The sequence below is a fragment of the Micromesistius poutassou genome (genome assembly GCF_964030765.1).
Source record: "Micromesistius poutassou genome assembly, chromosome: 10".
NCBI classification, from domain to species: Eukaryota; Metazoa; Chordata; class Actinopteri; order Gadiformes; family Gadidae; genus Micromesistius; species Micromesistius poutassou.
Genome location: NC_140280.1, coordinates 2,783,562 through 2,803,642, shown reverse-complemented (window position 1 = coordinate 2,803,642; position 20,081 = coordinate 2,783,562). Strand labels below are relative to the sequence as shown.

At 46.3% G+C, this 20,081-nt stretch overlaps 3 protein-coding genes across 3 annotated transcripts in view; all 3 read right to left on the bottom strand.

The window, feature by feature from the left end:
* The window catches only part of adamts2a (ADAM metallopeptidase with thrombospondin type 1 motif, 2a), a 13,201-nt gene extending 4,024 nt beyond the window's left edge, over positions 1-9,177 (bottom strand). Inside the window, exons 1-19 of the mRNA XM_084474417.1 lie at positions 9,093-9,177; positions 7,619-8,028; positions 6,816-6,999; positions 6,543-6,658; positions 6,267-6,350; positions 6,072-6,155; positions 5,572-5,725; positions 5,000-5,105; positions 4,698-4,841; positions 4,296-4,428; positions 3,950-4,063; positions 3,316-3,461; positions 2,569-2,658; positions 2,188-2,270; positions 1,759-1,892; positions 1,391-1,511; positions 1,084-1,164; positions 548-711; positions 240-399 (exon numbers count right to left, since the gene is read on the bottom strand). Of these exons, the coding sequence (XP_084330543.1) occupies positions 240-399; positions 548-711; positions 1,084-1,164; positions 1,391-1,511; positions 1,759-1,892; positions 2,188-2,270; positions 2,569-2,658; positions 3,316-3,461; positions 3,950-4,063; positions 4,296-4,428; positions 4,698-4,841; positions 5,000-5,105; positions 5,572-5,725; positions 6,072-6,155; positions 6,267-6,350; positions 6,543-6,658; positions 6,816-6,999; positions 7,619-8,028; positions 9,093-9,171 (2,587 nt within the window). The 5' untranslated portion in view covers positions 9,172-9,177. The remainder of the gene's footprint in view (positions 1-239; positions 400-547; positions 712-1,083; positions 1,165-1,390; positions 1,512-1,758; positions 1,893-2,187; positions 2,271-2,568; positions 2,659-3,315; positions 3,462-3,949; positions 4,064-4,295; positions 4,429-4,697; positions 4,842-4,999; positions 5,106-5,571; positions 5,726-6,071; positions 6,156-6,266; positions 6,351-6,542; positions 6,659-6,815; positions 7,000-7,618; positions 8,029-9,092) is intronic.
* A 1,353-nt stretch (positions 9,178-10,530) lies between these two features.
* On the bottom strand, positions 10,531-13,494 carry pfdn1 (prefoldin subunit 1). The gene is made up of 4 exons (XM_084474714.1): positions 13,444-13,494; positions 12,057-12,223; positions 11,110-11,194; positions 10,531-10,755 (listed from the first exon to the last, which is right to left on the bottom strand). Exons 1-4 carry the CDS (start codon positions 13,474-13,476, stop codon positions 10,672-10,674), a joined length of 369 nt encoding a protein of 122 aa, XP_084330840.1. The 5' UTR covers positions 13,477-13,494; the 3' UTR covers positions 10,531-10,671.
* Positions 13,495-13,916: 422 nt separating this feature from the next.
* LOC311354737 (heterogeneous nuclear ribonucleoprotein H-like) lies at positions 13,917-19,475 on the bottom strand. The gene is made up of 11 exons (XM_084474586.1): positions 19,348-19,475; positions 17,855-17,950; positions 17,533-17,688; positions 17,198-17,356; positions 16,975-17,113; positions 16,246-16,427; positions 16,052-16,161; positions 15,666-15,801; positions 15,335-15,409; positions 14,612-14,707; positions 13,917-14,524 (listed from the first exon to the last, which is right to left on the bottom strand). The coding sequence occupies exons 2-11, from the start codon at positions 17,934-17,936 to the stop codon at positions 14,451-14,453; spliced, it is 1,209 nt and encodes a 402-aa protein (XP_084330712.1). The 5' UTR covers positions 17,937-17,950; positions 19,348-19,475; the 3' UTR covers positions 13,917-14,450.
* Between the last annotated feature and the right edge of the window lie 606 nt (positions 19,476-20,081).

Here is a 20,081-nt window from a genome sequence, read left to right as displayed (position 1 = left end):
AATACTAGCCTGGTATATTGTTCCCTGGTGGCAACCACACCACCCACAGGCACACACACTGTCAACCTGTTTGTTTGCCTGGTAACCACACACACACACACACACACACACACACACACACATACACATACACACATGTGTGCGTGTGCGTGTGTGTGTTACCTGTTCCACAGGATCTAGAGCAGTGTGTGTGTATGTGTGTGTGCGTTTGTGCGCGTGTGTCTGTGTGTGTGTGTTACCTGCTCCACAGGGTTGAGAGCACTCTGACCACTTCTTCAAAGCCCACTGGTAGAACACAGTGTCGTCATGGAGACGGTTGTCCACCAGCGACGTCTTCATGGTTTCCTTGACGACATACTTATAGGACACGGCCACCTTGGCATCACCATGACAACGAATCTGTCACACAAGACAACAACAGTGTGTTGTTATTTATAATTAGAGACACTCTGTATCTTAATGTTATGATAATTTATTATAGACCATTATGATGACTCTGTATCAGAGTGTTAAGATATATAATTATAGATGATATATATTTATAGACCATTATGATGACGCTGTGACTGAGCGGTCCGCTGGTCGCCACGGTTTCCCGATCTTCCTGGTTGGTGTAGGTCCAAGCCACGCCCCTCTCTATGACCCCACGGGATTCTGGGAGTTGGCCGTCATCGTTCAGGAAGAGGAGGCCGGTGTCCTGGTTCTTCAGGGCTAGCACAGATAACCGTTGTTAGATAGCAGCTACATTCACCCTTTCACACAGACACCATCAGTAGATATCAGCTACATTCACCCTTTCACAAAGACACCACCGTTAGGTAGCAGCTACGTTCACCCTTTCACAGACACTACCGTTAGATAGCAGCTACATTCACCCTTTCACACAGACACCACCGTTAGATAGCAGCTACATTCACCCCTTCACACAGACACCATCAGTAGAAAGCAGCTACATTCACCCTTTCACAAAGACACCACTGTTAGATATCAGTTACATTCACTCTTTCACACAGAAGGCTCTAAACCGGTTCCTAGATTGGGACCAAGGTTAGTTGAGAGGTAGGAGGGCGTCGCCATGGTTACCAAGGATGTGAGGAGAAGCTCTGTGTTCCATCACCACCAGGTGTCTGGCTCCCGCTGGAATCTCTAAGATCTTCAGGTAACCTTAGCAACAACATCACACATGGAGAGCACACATATATACATCTATATCTATGTAACTCTAGATACATCGATCTATAAATCGATGTATCTATAGATAAATAGATATTGCATATCTATGGATCTATAGATCCATAGATCCATAGATCCATTGATAAGGGTTTGTGTGTGGATGTTTTTCTGGTGTGTGTGTGTGTGTGTGTGTGTGTGTGTGTTAGTGTGTGTGTACCTTGTTTTGCGCTGCGTGTGAAGTTTCCTTTGACCACCTGACAGGTGGAGTTATTTCCTCCACAGACTCCACACCGGTCCTCCTGCTTGTCCGACGCCACCTGATGGTCACAGCCCACGTGCTGCCACACACACAGACACACACACACCGCAACACACACCCACACACACACACACCATAACACACACACACACACCGTAACACACCATAATACACACACACACACACACACACACACACACACACACACGCCACACAAAAACACCATAACACACACCGTGACACACACATACACAGACACATGTCTTCAACATTCCCTAATGCTTCTATGCACATACGGTATATGATAAAGTATTATAGTAGCCTACCTCACACTCCCCCCTCACACACAAGCTGTAGGCATCGCTGTAAGAACAGCGAGTCCCATCATGCACCTGGGTCTCCATGTACACCACCTCCCCGGTCTCCTTAGACTGGCAGTACAGCTGGCACCTGTCATCCGCTGCACACACACACACACACACACACACACACACACACACACTCAACACACACACACACACGCATATGCACACACACACAAACACACGCACACACACTCAACACACACACACACACACACACACACACACAGCAACCGTCTGCATTACTGTAACCCAAATCTATGATTATAGCAGTAATTGTGCATAAATATATATATATATGTTTTCTGATTGTGTGTTTGTGTGCTTGTGCATTAGGGTTAGGGTTGTGTGTGTGTGTGTGTGTGTGTGTGTGTGTGTGTGTGTGTGTGTTACATTCAGGGCTCTCGTAGGTCAGCCAGTGGTGTTTGGTTCCGTTGTGTTCAAAGTGCGGATCCCAGACCTGGCACTGCTCCGCCCTGCCACCACAACACGGTCAGTATTGCTGGTATTGCTAGTAATACTAGTACTGCTAGTAATACACAACACAACACTGCTAGTACTGTTAGTACTGCAAGTACTTCTAGTACTGCTAATACTGCTAGTAATGCTAATACTGCTAGTAATTGTAATTTACTAATACACAGTACTGCTAGTACTACTATTAGTACATCTGTTAGTGTTACTAGTAATACTACAGTTGATACTACTAGTAACAGACAACACAGCACTACTGTAAGAGTGTTGTGTGTGATAGTACACATGACGGAATCTCACCTGTAGTCGCTGGACGTAGGACAGTCTCCCAAGCTGCACAGCTGGAACTCAAAACGGTTTCCGATGCAGGGGCGCCCCCCGTTGGCAGGTCTGAGGAAGACAGGAAAAAATAGTCAGCTCTCCCCTCTTGTCTTGTCCCCTGTCCTGTCCTATCTGCTATCCCTTTCTTCCCCTTTCCTCTCCTATCCCCTCTCCTCTCCTTTCCTATCTGCTCTGCTCTCCTCTCCGCTCCTTTAGATCTTTAATCAAATCTAATCTGGTAGAATACTGCCAGTGCTGAAGATCTTTAATCTAATCTAATCTGGTATCCTATAGCCAGTGTTGGAGAGTCTAAATCTAGTCCAATAGTAATCTAATGTGTCACATTAGGACTAGGGTTCAGTACCCAGGAGGGGCCGGTACAGTAGGGTTGGGGTTGGGGTTAGGGTTGGGGTTAGGGTTAGGGTTCAGTACCCAGGAGAGGCCGGTACAGTAGGGTTTGGGTTAGGGTTAGGGCTCAGTACTCACGCGGGGCCGGTACAGTAGGGTTGGGGTTAGGGTTAGGGTTAGGGTTAGGGCTCAGTACTCACGCGGGGCCGGTACAGTAGGGTTGGGGTTAGGGTTAGGGCTCAGTACTCAGGAGGGCCGGTACAGTAGGGTTGGGGTTAGGGTTAGTACTCACGCGGGGCCGGTACAGTAGGGTTGGGGTTGGGGTTAGGGTTAGGGTTAGGGTTGGGGTTAGGGTTAGGGTTAGGGCTCAGTACTCACGCGGGGCCGGTACAGTGGCGTGTGCGGTATTGGACGCCACCGCCGCAGGATCTCGAGCAGCCGCCAAACAAGCTCCAGCTGGCCCAGCCGCCATCTTGTCTCAGGAGGTCGGGGGTCAGGTGGAGACAGTAGCCTTTAAAACAGTTCTGTAATAGATAATAGATAATAGAGTAGATAATGGTAGATAACGAGACAGTAGATAATGATAGATAATGACAGATACTGGAACAGTAGATAATGATGGATGATGACAGTAGATAATGATGGATAATGAGACAGTAGATAATGATAGATAACGAGACAGTAGATAAAGATAGATAATGACAGTAGATAATGATGGCTAATGGAACAGTAGATCATGATGGATAATGACAGTAGATGATGGAACAGTAGATCATGATGGATGATGACAGTAGATAATGATGGATAATGACAGTAGATAATGATGGATGATGACAGTAGATAAAGATAGATAATGACAGTAGATAATGACGGATAATGGAACAGTAGATCATGATGGATAATGACAGTAGATCATGGAACAGTAGATCATGATGGATGGTGACAGTAGATAATGATGGATAATGAGACAGTAGATAATGATGGATAATGACAGTAGATAATGGGGCCGTACCCTCCCAGGGCCACACTTGGTGCCGTCGATGGGCGGACTCTTCTTGGTCTTGCAGAAGAAGGGGTTTTCAGGGTGACTGCACCACAGCTGCTTACAGGGGTCGTATGAACTGTACTGGAGACAGACAGACAGGTAGATAGACAGACAGGCGGACAGACAGAAAGGTAGATCGACAGAGAGAGAGACAGGTTAATGGAACGGTAGGTAGACAGACAGGAATAAAGACAGGTAGACAGACATGTAGCCTTACAGCAGTACAGGTTGTGCAGGCTGATCCAGGTAGAATGACAGACAGATAGACTGATAGTCACGGTAGGCAGACAGAAAGACAGACAGGTAGTCTTACAGCAGTACAGAGTGTGTAGTCTGATCCGAAGTCGAAGCGACACTGTTGGTCCATAGAGAACTGCAGACCAGGGAGCTGGGGCTCTACCGGACGGTCAGAATGAAACGGGTCGTCACGGAGACAGTCGTAGGCCCTGAGAGAGAGAGAGAGAGAGAGAGAGAGAGAGAGAGAGAGAGAGAGAGAGAGAGAGAGAGTATTAGAGAGGTACACTAGCAGTACTAAAGGTAGACTAGCAGTAGTATGAGAGAGGTCCACTAGCAGTAGTAGTGGTCCACTAGCAGCAGTATGAGAGAGGTCCACTAGCAGTAGTAGAGGTCCACTAGCAGCAGTATGAGAGAGGTCCACTAGCAGTAGTAGAGGTCCACTAGCAGCAGTATGAGAGAGGCCGTCTAGTCTACGTACTGCAGGTAGGTGCTGAGCTCCTGGCGGCTGCAGCGGGACCAGTGGTAGCGGTGGAAGGCGGCCTGGACCAGAGGGGACATGATGCTGCCCTGCAGAGCCTCTTCAGCACAGCCGTTCTCCTGGCTGTCATGCTCCATCCCCAGCCTGCACACACACACACACACACACACACACACACACACACACACACACACACACACATAGAGACAGGCACACACACACACACACACACACACACACATGTGATAAACATGACGTAAACATGTGATAAACATGTGACATGCGGATACGGGAGCTCGTACACGTGTCCCGTCTCGTGGGCGATCACGAAGGCGGACGAGAAGCCGTCCTCCAGGGTCAGGGTGCAGCTCCGCACAGGCTGACACATGCCTGTCACCGGGGCATAGCCTGCAGACAGACAGGGAGAGAGACAGACAGGCAGACCCACAGGTAGAGAGACAGGGAGACAGACAGGGAGACAGACAGGGAGACTGACAGACAGGCAGACAGACAGAAAGACAGACAGGTGGAGAGACAGACAAGCAGACAGACAAGGAGACAGGGAAACAGACAGGTAGATAGGTGGAGAGAGACAGATACATAGACAGACAGGTAAATAGGTGGAGAGACAGAGAGGTAGACAGACACACAGACATAAACGTAGATAGGTAAGTAGACAGGTAGACTCAGAGATATGGTAAGACAGGTAAGACGGGTAAGACGGGTAAGACAACTTTCTTGAATAATGCAACTTCTTAACGTGTTGTGATGAATAAATGCATAGCTAATGCAGAGCAAACGCTAACATAGCAGGAGGTAGCGCTAACGTTGGCGAGGCATTAGAGCTAACGCTAGCATAGCAGGAGTAGAGTACCCTGCATGCCGGCGGGGCCGAACTCCTGGCGGGTGATGTAGATGGCGTGGTCGTGGTGGTCGATGCTCTGCTCCGCCTTCTGCTGGAGGTACGCCCAGCGACACACGTTCTCCAGACTCTGGGACGGGTTCCACACCTCGATCAGCTCCTGAGACTGACACACGTGTACGCACACAGACACGCATACGCACGCCAACACACACACACTAGATTAGACTAGCATGACTAGACCTTAGAAGTGTGCCTTCTGTTTGACACACTGCAGTTAGTCTCAAGTTAGTACCTTACTGGGTGACTGGTTAGTATCTTACTGAGTCTCAGGTTAGTTTGTGGGTCCCAGGTTAGTAAGTGGGTCTCAGGTTAGTTAGTGGGTCTCAGATTAGTTACTAAACCTCAGGTTAGTTACTAAGTCTCAGATTAGTTAGTGGGGCTCAGATTAGTTACTGAATCTGAGGTTAGTTAGTTGGTCTCAGGTTAGTTAGTAGTTCTCAGCTCAGTACCTTGCTGGCTGATAGGATGATGATCCTGACGAGGATGATGTTGATGTTGGCGCCCAGGGAGCGTTCTTGGTAGATCTCATTAACCTAAGAGAGAACTGAAATCAATAACTTTATATGCAGTATTTTCATTCATGGTTATTGTTTATTGATTTAGTCTTTGTGTGCGTGTGTGTGTGTGTGTTTGGGGGGCCCTACTATGTTCATCAGGGTTAGCAGGTAGCGCTGGATCTGCTCTCTGCCATGAAACAACATGACCGAATAATCCACGCCCAACAAAACCTGCAGAGGGCAGATTAATGTATAATCTACAAACAAGTCCGGCCAATGATAGATTCAACTAAAGTACAATCTACAGACAAGTCAGACAGATGACAGATACAATTAAAATCGAAAAACAGCACCTGCAGATAATAGAATAAAGTCACCTCTACATTACAGAGTAGTTACCTCGACATTACAGAGTAAAGTTACCTCTACATTGAACAGCTCCTCCTCCTCTATTTGTCGCCGGTTGCGACCGCCTGTTTTCGAGTGATTAGTTTTTCCTTTCAGCATCTCCAACTCCGATTGAAAGCCAAGGAAAGAACCTGTAGTCAGAGAGACAGAAATAACATCTGTGGTCTGTAGAGATATAGTAGCAAAAATTGTTTGTTTTATATAATTGTATTGAATATATAGTGTGCAATATAATATTTTTTACTGCATAGTGTAATATGATATAAAGACATATTGTGAGTTAATCACTTCTTTTGAAGTCATCTGCGGTGTGATTGACCGCTGCTGGGTGTTTGATGATGTCCGACATTCTGTAAACAATGTGTTCTTGTCCTCTTCCCTTCCCTTGCTCCTCGTTCCCTCGCTCCGCTTCCTTCCCTCTCTCCAACGGCTCGATAAAATATTCCTCCTTGCCCAATCGGATCATACCTGCCTGGAACAAAAACACATTATACACTGCAAATTTTGCTAACTATACACTAACAAATAACTACCGATTACAGTAAACGGTTACATTCTGGAGCTAGTAGACCTAACGACCTAACTACACTGACAGTTACATACCGTAGCTAGTCACTATCACGTTACACTAGTAAACAGTAAGATACTGTAGCTAGTCACTATCACTTTACACTAGTAAACAGTAAGATACTGTAGCTAGTCACTATCACTTTACACTAGTAAACAGTAAGATACTGTAGCTAGTCACTATCACGTTACACTAGTAAACAGTAAGATACTGTAGCTAGTCACTATCACTTTACACTAGTAAACAGTAAGATACTGTAGCTAGTCACTATCACGTTACACTAGTAAACAGTAAGATACTGTAGCTAGTCACTATCATGGCACACAAACGATTACATGCTGTAGATAGGGTTAGGGTTACACTACTAAATAGTTACACATTGAAGCTAGTAACAATCCCATTACTGTAGCTATTAACTATCACATTAAATTAACAGTTAGTGCAGCTAGTATTTATCACATTACACTAAAAGACACACTTTCCTAACCGGTTAACTCTAACTGCCCTAACCAGTTCAACGCACCAGTCCATGGCAGGTGCTCAAAGCGACGGCGGTGTCAGGTGTGTTAGTGACGTCTCCGCTGTAGTGACACTGGGCGTCCACTAGTGGCAGCCGGATGCTGGCTCCGCCCTCCTCCTGCCAATCAACCGTTGCTCCCGGGGCGACCAATCGGCTGTTCCGCTGCAGGCGCAGGTGTAGCTCCCGCCCAAATATGGTCATGTTGTAGAAGACCACTCCTCCCCCTCCGCGGTCCTCCTCCCTCTTCTCCTTCATGTGGTCCTCCCTTCCTCCATCAGCCGCGTGTCTTCGGCTGCGGGGGCGTGGTCGGTCCAGGTTAGGGGCGGGCGCTAGGTAGGAAAGGAACCGCCCCTCAGAGTCTGTGCTGAGGGGACGAAAGACCTCAAAGTCTGACAGGACTTCATGGAGAGACTCTGAGGGAGTGGGAGGGAGGGAGGGAGAGAAAGAGGGAGAGATGGTGGGAGGGAAGGAGGGATGGGGGGAGGGAGGGAGGGGAGGAGGGAGGGAGAGATGGAGGGAGGGGAGGAGGGAGGGAGAGATGGCGGAAGGGAGAGATGGTGGGAGGGAGGCAGGGAGGGAAGGAGGGAGGGGAGGAAGAGGAAGGAGGGAGGAGGGAGAGATGGTGGGAGGGAGGAAGGATGGAGATGGAGGGAGGGAGAGATGGTGGATGGAGGGAAGGAGAGATGGAGGAAGGGAGGGAGATATGGAAGGAGAGAGGGAGGAGAGAGATGGAGGGGGAGGGAGAGATGGAGGGGAGTACGAGTACGGCAGGGAGAGAAAGAGGGTCAGAGAGAGAGAGAGAGAGACAAGGTCATTAGGTCAGTGCATTATTTTAGAAGTGACATAATGATGGCGGGACGATAGTAAAGTGAAAGAGGAAAATCACACACACACAAACACACGCCCGCGCCCACACACACACACACACACACACACACACACACACACACACACACACACACACACACACACACGGAGACACACACGGAGACACACACACAGACACACTCAGCCGTCCAAGTCCAGATCACGGAGTGATGGTGAAATCTGATCCGTGAACCCTTCGCATTCCACACCACCGCCAGAACGTTACGGAACAAACGTGGCAGAAAGAGGAGAAATGCTGTCTCTCTTTCCCCCCTACCCACCCTCTCTTTATCTCTCTCCCCCTCTCTCTCTCCCTAATAAGAAGCTGTTGCTTGTTTTTCTGAAACTCCCAAACGGAACCAGTCCGGAGCGGGCAGAACCCCAACTTTCCATTTTCTACACTCTCCTGGCAGGGTGTGAGGATTGAATTCTAAAACTTTTTTTTAGAGTTTTTAAACACGTTTAAAATCCGCTTTTAATCCGCTCCACCTGAATCCACTTATCATCTGGAAGTCGAGCAGTGACAATTTAGTCCAGAAGTCTGACCGCGTTACCGGAGTACTAGTACCCCAGCTCTGGTAGTATCGGTAGGACTAGTAGGACTACGTACCTGTGTGCGAGGTGATGTAGAGCGATGAGGAGAGATGCACCAGGACCAGAGACACCGTCCAGACCGGACACCGGGACATGGTCGGTACCGACAGACCGGCGCGGGGCGGACTACTGCGGGATTAGGATAAACGATCTAACAGGCTCGTCCTCCCTCACTTCCTAGCGGACCGCAGAGAGAACCTCTGTTGTTCATCTTTCGCTCTCTCTCTCTCTCTCCCTCTCCCTCGCTCACTCGCTCTCTCCCTCTCTCTATATATCTCTCTCTCTCTCCTCTCATCTCCTTACTTTGTTCGTCTCAAACTGAAACCCAGGCTGATACATAGATTAACTCATGATTTGTTTATTATATAAATACATGATATATAAACATGAAACAATATAGGATAGAAATGTCTAACAGACACCCAGCCACATGCTCTTTAACTTAGCAATAAACCCAGCACCACTGTCCAAGTTACCAGGTTACCAGTTTACCAGGGGATCCCAAAGGTCCAGGATGGTGCTAACCCAGGAGCATCCCGTTTCCAAGGCAACCCTTGCTACAACAGTCTGCAGACCACATGTCTACAGGGGAAACAGCTTCGTTTTAATCTCCATGACGACCAGACCTTGTCAATCGACATGGATTCCACTATAGGGTCCTATTCCCAGGTGAATACTGCCTACTGAGTATTGTTACTGACCCTCCCTTTATGACGCCTGAGTATTGTTGCTGACCATGCCTTTATGACAGCCAGAGTATTGTAGCTGACCATGCCTTTATGAGAGTATTGTTGCTGAATATTCCTTTATGACAGCCTGAGTATTGTTACTAACCATCCCCTTATGACAGCCTGAGTATTGTAGCTGACCAGGCCTTTATGACAGAGTATTGTTGCTGACCAAGCCTTTATGATAGCCTGAGTATTGTAGCTGACCAGGCCTTTATGACAGAGTATTGTTGCTGACCAGGCCTTTATGACAGAGTATTGTTGCTGACCAAGCCTTTATGATAGCCTGAGTATTGTAGCTGACCAGGCCTTTATGACAGAGTATTGTTGCTGACCAGGCCTTTATGACAGAGTATTGTTGCTGACCAGGCCTTTATGACAGAGTATTGTAGCTGACCAGGCCTTTATGACAGAGTATTGTTGCTGACCAGGCCTTTATGATAGCCTGAGTATTGTAGCTGACCAGGCCTTTATGACAGAGTATTGTTGCTGACCAGGCCTTTATGATAGCCTGAGTATTGTAGCTGACCAGGCCTTTATGACAGAGTATTGTTGCTGACCAGGCCTTTATGATAGCCTGAGTATTGTAGCTGACCAGGCCTTTATGATAGCCTGAGTATTGTTGCTGACCAGGCCTTTATGACAGCCTGAGTATTGTTGCTAATGACATAAGATACTCCCACAGGGAGACAACCAATTAGAGGAAGAACATTACATCAAACCGTATACATCTTCACAAACCTTGTTTTATTTAAACATCACATCGTCATGGAAACCAACATTATTCAGCAGTATGTGCATGTGTGTTATGCAAGCTGTTGTGTGTGTATGTGTGTGTGTGTATATGTGTTTATGCGTGTGCGTGCATCACTGGGCCCTCCTAGACAGGAGCATCTCTCTGATGTTGTCTTCAGCTTCCTTCACACTCCTCTCCAGGTACGTCTTTTTCTGCTACACACACAAACACACACACACACACACACACTTGAATATACTGTTCACTCAGTATGAGTCTGTCTAACTATGGCACTTTCTGACAAAGAACAATCTGTCTGAACAAACCAGACGATAAGGGGATAGATTATGTTATCTTAGAATGTGTGTTAGCGTGCAAGATAGCATCTTAGAATGCAAAAAATATGATATCATGTGTATGATAGCAAATTGGCATGGAATGGAATGTTGTATGTTACTATGCATGCTAGTATAATAGCATGCATGCTAGCGTGTATGATAGCACGTTAGCATTTATGATGGTGTGTGGTGATGTGTGTGATGTGTGTGTGGGCTAGCATGTGGTTGTACCTCCAGCTCTTTGATTTTGGTGTCTGCTGTTTTCTGTTTGTCTGTCAGCTGGTTGTTGATCTCCTCTTTAGACTGCAGAATAAACCTGGAAAACATTAAAATACTCAATACTCATAGTTGGTTAAGTACTGAGGCAGGATATATTAAATAACAAAAAAAAAATCCAACAAAAAGCCTTGGCCGTTGCCGTCACGTTCCATCACCTCAAGCCCTAGCCCTCAATTCCCATTTATTGCTCAGGGCTGTTCTTCTGGCCGTTTTTTATTGGGCCAATATCAGATTTCAGTGTGAAAATTCAAACTGACCCACATGTGTAAAAGAGCAATAAAGACTCCCACTGTAGTAACCAAGTAAACACGGAGGCCACTGAGGTCATTTTCTCCAATACCGCTAGAAGTTCCCCAGAGTTTAAGGCTCATGTAGCCCGGAGCTATCAAGCTTTCGTCAGTGGAAGACGGGAGGGGATCCGCCCGCCTTGTTTGTTTGAGTCTTTTGCTTCTTTAGACTTGATTTTAAGGCCCTTCACTTTTTGGACTTTTGTTCTATATGCTTTCAAATAAAGACTGGTTACGATACGAACCCTTAAGTTTTGCTTGTACAGAAGTGTCTGTACAAGCACTGACCCTAACACTGACCCTAACCCATCCCTCCACTGACCCTAACCTTGACCCTAACTCACCCTCTCATCCCTCCACTGACCCTGACCCCAACCCTCCACTGACCCTAACCCTCCATCGCAGCGGCCATGTTTGGATGCACCGAGTGACTCTGGCTGATGTGGATCTAGAGTGTCGTGTCGTCACGTGGTGAGTGAGGGAGGTCCCATATTACTACTATGATTCCAACAACATAAGCTATAATAACAACCATACTACTAGAATGTCCTCTGTAGACGTTAAGCTGGGCGTGTGTCTGTGCACGACTGTGAGTGGGCGAATGTGACTCACATTCGGCCGACGCCCTCGTACATGCGCGTGTTGGGAGGCAGGCCTGTGATCTCGGTGTGCGTGAGGTTGGAGTGCTTCTTCATGCGGTTCAGCTGTTCAATCTGCAGGTCGGCCAGTTTCACTTTCTGCTGCCTGTCGATCATCTTAACCTGCAGCTCGGAGAAGGCCTGACACAAATGAGTATTATTAATGCATTGTATTAAACATGCTATACACACCACCTTCCCCGTAGACAAACAAGTATTATTAATACATTATATGATAAACCCTATTCTACATGATATACATCCACTTCCCCTGTAGACATAAGTATTATTAACAATAGATTATATTCTAAATTATATATACATCATCTCCACCTAAAGCATTCTGACCTCATTAGACCATACACATAAACGCTTTGATATTTTTATTGTACCCTCCCAGGATAAAGCATCATCTAACTATCGTCAAAACGAACGATTGGAATATAAATGACTGGAATGTAACATGCTATGAAAACCTTAGGCTTGTGAACACACTATGAAAGCCTTAGATTTTGCTACCAGGGCTTTCAGAGCTACACTTGGGAGTAGCCATAAGATCAGAACCCACGGTGGTAGAGCCCCACATGCTGCTCTATCCCCATCTGGTAATCGGGTGTTCTAGCCGCATCTGGGGCTCAAGCCACTCTTTCCTGAGATACTGATCTCAGGAAAGAGTCTCATCTAACTCCAAGGCAAGCCTGTACTTTGTTTCCAAGTCACAGGTTAAATCCATTGATATGGAGTTAGATGGACTGTCCCCAGAGGATAAAAATCGCTCTGGCTACATGACCAGATGGGCTGGCCCTGTCTGACTATACTAGGACATGCATGGGGGTACAGAGAAGGTGGACTAGTGGCCTGACGTTAGTGGTTAAAACAATTGACTAGTTGCCTATTGGTTACATAGGTGGACTAGTTGGCTAATGGTTAATGAGCTGGACTGGCTCGCTAGTGGTTAATTTGAATGACTAGTTGATAATGGTTAATGAGATGGATCTCATTAACCATGAGCTACCGGTTGATTAAATTGACTAGAATTCCAGTGGTTAAACACATGGACTAGTTCGTTTATGGTACATTAGATGTACTAGTTAGCTTGTGGTTACAAATATAGACGGAATGGCTTGTTGTTAAAATACAGACTAGTTAGCTAGGGGCTAGGATAGTTAGCTATCGTTACGGCCAGAGATAGCCGAGGAGCGTGGTCCGGCTGTGTATAACGTCAGTCCCGTCATGCGTCTTAAGTCATGCACCCTACAAACCACAACGCTGGGATATCAAACATACACACAAGTAAAATAACCAGTTAATGTTTAAGATAGCTATATATTATAAATAGTAAGATATTAAATTAAAGAGACCTTCTTCAGCTCCTGGTTTACGGGCGCGGCCATGATGCAAGTGACGTCACAGACAACAATGAGCTCACCAAATTAAAAGCCCCATAATTGTACAATGTCTTCTGTTCTTAATTTTCTTAATTCTAAATTTCTTTCACCCCTGCCAAAGTTGTATACTACTAGTGTTTAGTATACGTTATATTCTCTTTTGAAAAGGAAATCTCTACATATAAATTTGCCTCTAATGGGATCATATCTTTGACTCGACTATTTGTTCACCGCATTAATTGAAATAGATAATTAATTGAAGAACATGCAATAGTTGCGGTTTATCACAAAAACAAAAGTGTAGAAAAAGAACCATAATGTCAAACTATTTATAACTACTTATAGACACACAATATTTATTATATATATATATATATTATATATATTTTGTTATGGTCACCCGACTTAAAATGGAAAATATAAAATGATACATGTGACACAAAAGGCACGGTCTTGGAGTTTATTGACACAAAACATAAAACATTCTTCTACATAACAGAAAGGCTGTGGCTCTGGTTCCCATGGATACAAGATCATGTTAGAAAAAACAAAGAAAATAGCAAAACATATGAATTATTAACACATGTAATAAACAAGTGGACAGCGGTACCAAAACAAGCCAATCAAATGCTGTGTTGGAAGGATGTGGGCGGGACCAATGACGATGGAGGTCCAATCAGAAGAAATCCCTGCTTCCGCAGAGTCCAGAGAAACCAACAACAGACTGAACCATTTGAAGTTGTCCAACAGTCAAATGAGGAAAATAATCTTGTTTCTTCCGCCGCCATCTTGGAAGGCTTCAGAAGGAAAGTTTCCAGTGAAGTTTACACTGGAAACTTTTCACTGATGTTCAGCCAAACTAAAGTAACCCCCCCTCCCCTCCCCCCCAGTGTAAAATAAAAGACCAACGGTTGTTTCATATCAAACTTCATACCAAAAAGCACAAGAGTTTGTTTCTCTGGTCAATTAGCCCCCGCCCATCACATGCCCCACCCCCCTCCCATGGAGCCTCGGCCGTTGCCGTAGTAACTGTTGCCCACGCCGCTCTGGTTACCTGACAGGAAAAAGGAATAGACAGGTCAACATCCCGGACTCGACAGCCAATCAGAACAGGCCCCGCCCCCAGGGAGTTGGTGCTTACTGTAGTCACTGTAGCCCCCACCCATGCCACCACCACCACCACTGCTGTAGCCCCCCATCCCCTGGTTCCCGTGGTTACCGTACGAAGACTGGTTGCCTAGGAGACGAGACAAGGAACCCGGAACAAGAATTTAGCATGTTTACAGATGTTGACACAGCTAGTACACTCATCTTAAGCCTCCTTACCTTAACCTTCCTCTGCTTACCGTAACCCTGCTTACCTTAACTCTACTTACCCTTAACCCCCCCTCTGCTTACCTTAACCCCCCTCTTATAACCTCTGTTATCTACTTGTAAAATGTTAATCTCAATTCAATAGAGATTGAAGACTGGTTGCCTAGGAGACGAGACAAGGAACCCGGAACAAGAATTTAGCATGTTTACAGATGTTGACACAGCTAGTACACTCATCTTAAGCCTCCTTACCTTAACCTTCCTCTGCTTACCCTAAACCTGCTTACCTTAACTCTACTTACCCTTAATCCCCCCTCTGCTTACCTTAACCGCCCCTCTGCTTACCTTAACCCCCCTCTTATAACCTCTGTTATCTACTTGTAAAATGTTAATCTCAATTCAATTAACCTCAGATTATTCTGATAAAGTATTGCTGTTGAACTGCACTTACCTCTTACTAGATACCTCAAAATGCTAGAGACCAATTTACTTAATAACTCCAAACATTGATGACTAGCAGACTAGAGATGTATTCTTTGTTGGTACGCACCCATCATCTGGCCTCCGTATCCCCCGTTGCTGCCCCCGGAGGTGGAGTTGAGGAACAGCTCCACGTAGCGATGCTCTGTATAGACAAACACACCATTTATGAATGAACATCACATTCACCCAACATTGAACACATCCGCCATAAGAAATGCATATAATCATACATTTAGGTCTGCTTATTTCAGGAGGTAGAGGGGGTTGACTTGTAACCAGAAGGTTGCTAGTTCAATCCCCAGCTCCTGCTAGCCTAGTGTCGAGTCGCTTTGGACAAAAGCGTCTGCTAACCTCCCTATATGTAAATGTAATTATGGGATGCATAGTAGGACACTTACGCATGTTGGCCTTGTCTTTAGACATGGCCGCCACGGCGTCTTCGTGCGTGGCGAACTCCACATCTGCCTCTCCGGTCACGCGGCCGTCGTGCCCCACCTCCACGTGCACACGCACCGGGTTCAGGGGGGAGAAGAACTACAAACATGGAGACATGTAGCAGGTTCAGAGGGTGGAAGAACTACAAACATGAAGACATGTAGCAGGTTCAGAGGGTGGAAGAACTACAAACATGGAGAAACACACGTTTTAGACCAGTGTGTGGTAGGCTAGTGTTTATGTTGTAGACCAGTGCGTGTGGTAGGCTAGTGTTTACGTTGTAGACCAGTGTGTGTGGTAGGCTAGTGTTTACGTTGTAGACCAGTGTGTGTGGTAGGCTAGTGTTTACGTTGTAGATGTCCGTCTCGCTGGCGCGGTAGGGCAGGCCTCTCATGTGGACGCAGTGCCCCGTGGTACTCTGGAAGTTGGAGCCGCTGTCTCCATAGCGCTCAGACCCTCCTGTGCAGACACAAGCAACACTCAGTCAGCAGGCCGTGGGGTGCAGCTGGACCCAGCTCAGGACGTGACCTCGTCAGTGCCTACCTCCGTATCCTCCCCGGCGGCGGTCCACCGCCCCCCCGCCGCGGTTCATGCCGTTGTAGCTGCCCCGCCCGCCGCCGCTGGGCCGGTCGTAGGGTCCGGGCCGCTGCCCCCCACCGATCTTACGCTGCGGCTCGTAGTGAGTCCTCACCTCCGCCCGGCTGGACTTGAAGATCTCGATGTAACTGCACACACAAACACGCACACAGTAAGATCTCCATGTATCTGCACATACACACAATATAAATGGTGGATAGTGTGTAGATGTGGTGCGTAGTGTGTATACGTAGTGCTTCTTGTGTGAAGATGTGGTGTGTAGTGTTTTTAAATTATGTATAATGTGTAGTAGATGTGGTGCGTAGTGTGTAGCATTTTTAAATTGTGTAGATGTGTTGTGTAGTTTGTAGATGTGGTGTGTAGTGTTTTTAAATTGTGTAGATGTGGTGTGTAGTGTTTTTAAATTATTTATAGTGTGTAGTAGACGTGGCGTGTAGTGTTTTTAAATTGTGTAGATGTGGTGTGTAGTGTTTTTAAATTGTGTAGATGTGGTGTGTAGTGTTTTTAAATTATGTATAGTGTGTAGTAGACTTGGTGTGTAGTGTTTTTAAATTGTGTAGATGTGGTGTGTAGCGTGTAGATGGGGTGTGTAGTGTTTTTAAATTGTGTAGATGTGGTGTATAGCGTGTAGATGGGGTGTGTAGTGTTTTTAAATTGTGTAGATGTGGTGCGTACCGGTGTCCAATGCGCTCCTTGTGTTTCTTCAAGGCCCGCTCTGCGATGTCTTGGGAGGCAAACTGAACGAAGGCTTCTCCAGTCCCTCTGCCCTGGTAGTCCATGGGCAACGTGATGCCGTTGGGAACGATCTCCATGCCTACACACACACACAGTGTTCCTGGAGGCTGCGCGGCATGTGGATAATACAGGAAGTGAGGTACAGAGACAGGAAGTGACTAACCAGAGAAGAACTGTAGGATCTCCTCCTTGCTGCAGCCGAAGGGCAGGCCTCTGAGACGGACCAGGCCCTCCCCGTCCCCGGTCTCCTCCTCAGGCTGGGTGCAGCCTGGCCCCGTGTGCTTCAGAACCCACTCCATCTCCACACTGTTGGACTTGAACACTACAGACACACACACACACACACATTATACATCTGCACACTGTTGGACTTGAACGCTACACATACTATACATCTACACACTCGATCTCCACACTGTCGGGATACCCCCTTCGTGCCTCGCCCTCACCCCCCCCTAAATTACACTCTCTGCGTGTCCCACTCCCTGCGTGTCTCACCTTCTACGTATCTGTGGCCCAGGGTCTCGCGGTCCTTCTTGACGGCGATCTTAAGATCCTCGTCGCTCTCCAGCTCCACGAAGGCCTCACCGCTCGGCCGGCCCTCCCGCGTGAAGGTGAAGTGCACACTGTTGCCATCGTTGGCTACCTTACAGTCTGTAAAACACACACACAACTTACAGTCTGTAAAACACACACACACACACACACACACACACACACACACACACACACACACACACACACACACACACACACACACACACACACACACACACACACACACACACACACACACACACACACACACACTCTGCTTTACCTGAGAAGAAGCGAGACACCTCCTCGACGGAGCAGGACCAGGGAAGACCTCGGATCCGGACCACGTATCCTTCATCTGCCATTTCTTTGAAGCCCCCTGAAGCCACACATTAAATCACATAAACGCACACATTAACACAAACATTCAGACAAAGAACTGTCTCCACGGAAAGGAAGGAAACGGCCATGACATTGAGAGGAAAAGTAGCTTTGTTAAAAAAACGTTTTTGTTTATCTTCCTCCTACCAAATGTTGGGGTAACAAAGTGGAGCACACTGAATCATTGGTGGTGTCACAAAGTCGGATCACACCAATGATATGGAAGTTATCTGCATTATTTAAAAACTCTCTCCCACTACCCCAACGGTTGGCCCAATGTAACTCGGCAAACTGTCCCTTCAACACACTCACACTTAACATGTTATAACACTCACAAATATTTCACACATCAGTAACATCATCAGATATTTAGAAAGACTCCAAACATGGAGGGAGCCTGAACGTCCTCGCACTGAAGAAGGGCCGTGTGCGGCCATGTTTAGCGTCCTGAGCACAAATCATGGACGTAAACAACCACGAATAAAGCCGCGAAGCGACACATGAAGTGGATTTGTTGTTCATGCGTCGTTGTTGTTTGTTGTGAAGCAACAGATATCAGTGCGTTTTTCACGACGGCATGTACGAGTACTATGTGATAACCTATCCCATACAATAGCACATTGTAAAGTAGCTGAAAAGACTAAAGTAGTTTCGTCCTGCTGTGCCACAGGACGACTCGGGATCATACGAAGCACATTAACACATATACAGAATACAGGTAAAGATAATACAAACCAATATTAATATAGTATACATGAGCTCTATTTACAACTCACAGTATTTCGATTTTGAGCATACAATATAACTCTAAAGACAAGATATATGTAGAGGTACGGTGCTAGTACATGAGTCGTAGTACTACAACTGTTGCGCAATTGGAAACCCCCATCATCGATTCACTGTATCAGGAGAGATCATAACCTAATCAATAAATCAGAATACGTTGAACATAATCAATAATAGTATATCTGAATATGGATCCTAACATAAGCCACGTATCAATAGATACATCATAACAATCGATATATCAGTAATAATATATCAGAAGACGGATCGCAACTTTATCGATAGATCGGAAGATGGCTCGTACCATAGCATTCCACGAGATGGACCGTAGCGTGACCGAAATATCAGAAGACGTAACTTAAATAAATACATCGGAGGATCTATCGTAACATAAACAAAAATATCAAAAGATAGACCGTAATATAATCAATATATCGGTAGATCCATCGCAACATGATCGATATATCAGCGGAACAAAGAGCCATGCCTCCTCCGGACACAAAGAGCCGCGCAGGCCGCGCCGACAAACTCTCTCCTTCCTGGGTCCTCCCCCGCGCTACTTCTCCGCTTTTTAGTGGAAAAACACGAAAATATAGGACAAACGTTTACCTTGCCGAGTATTATGTGGAAGTAGTTAGGGCAGCAGCGGTATTCGTCGTCGTATTAGTAGCCGTAGTAGTACTAAGCTTCATTCATTCCACGGCTCCCTGTTCTTTGGACCCCTACGCATGCGCAGCACCTGCCGACTAGAGCTTCCGGGTCGTGGTGATTATGTGCTGTGATGGGATGTCGCCGCCTGGCGGTTCACTCTGGGAGTCTGAGCGCATCGGCCTCTGGTGGATGGCGAATCCTCCCGACCCCCTCAAGCGCCCATTCTTTGTCAAATCATTTTTGATAATAGTAGTAATATGAAAATAACTTTAATTTATATAGCACCTTTCATATGACCCAAGGAAGCTTTACATGCAGCAGGCACATCCATCCACCTAGGGACTCCAGATAAGAAGTAATGATTTTTGACTAATTCTGGCTATTTACAGGGTGTTTTTCAAACAACAATGTCCACAAATATGCATGGTCCCTATCAAATAAACCAATAAAAAAAATCTGATACAGTAACATAAATATATATTATATATATGCACCAGTAGGCGGTGTCAAGCAAATAGCATCAAAAGGGTCACCCCTAAAGGTTCAACCATCATCACATATCCGGCAGTAATAGTGTAGAGTTTGAGATTAAAGTCGACCACAAAGCCTTGAACCTCACGAAGTGTTAGCAGAGGGGGACAAACATCTGCCAGCAGGGGTCAGAAGGCACCCAGCGGAGCCTATTGCAAAAA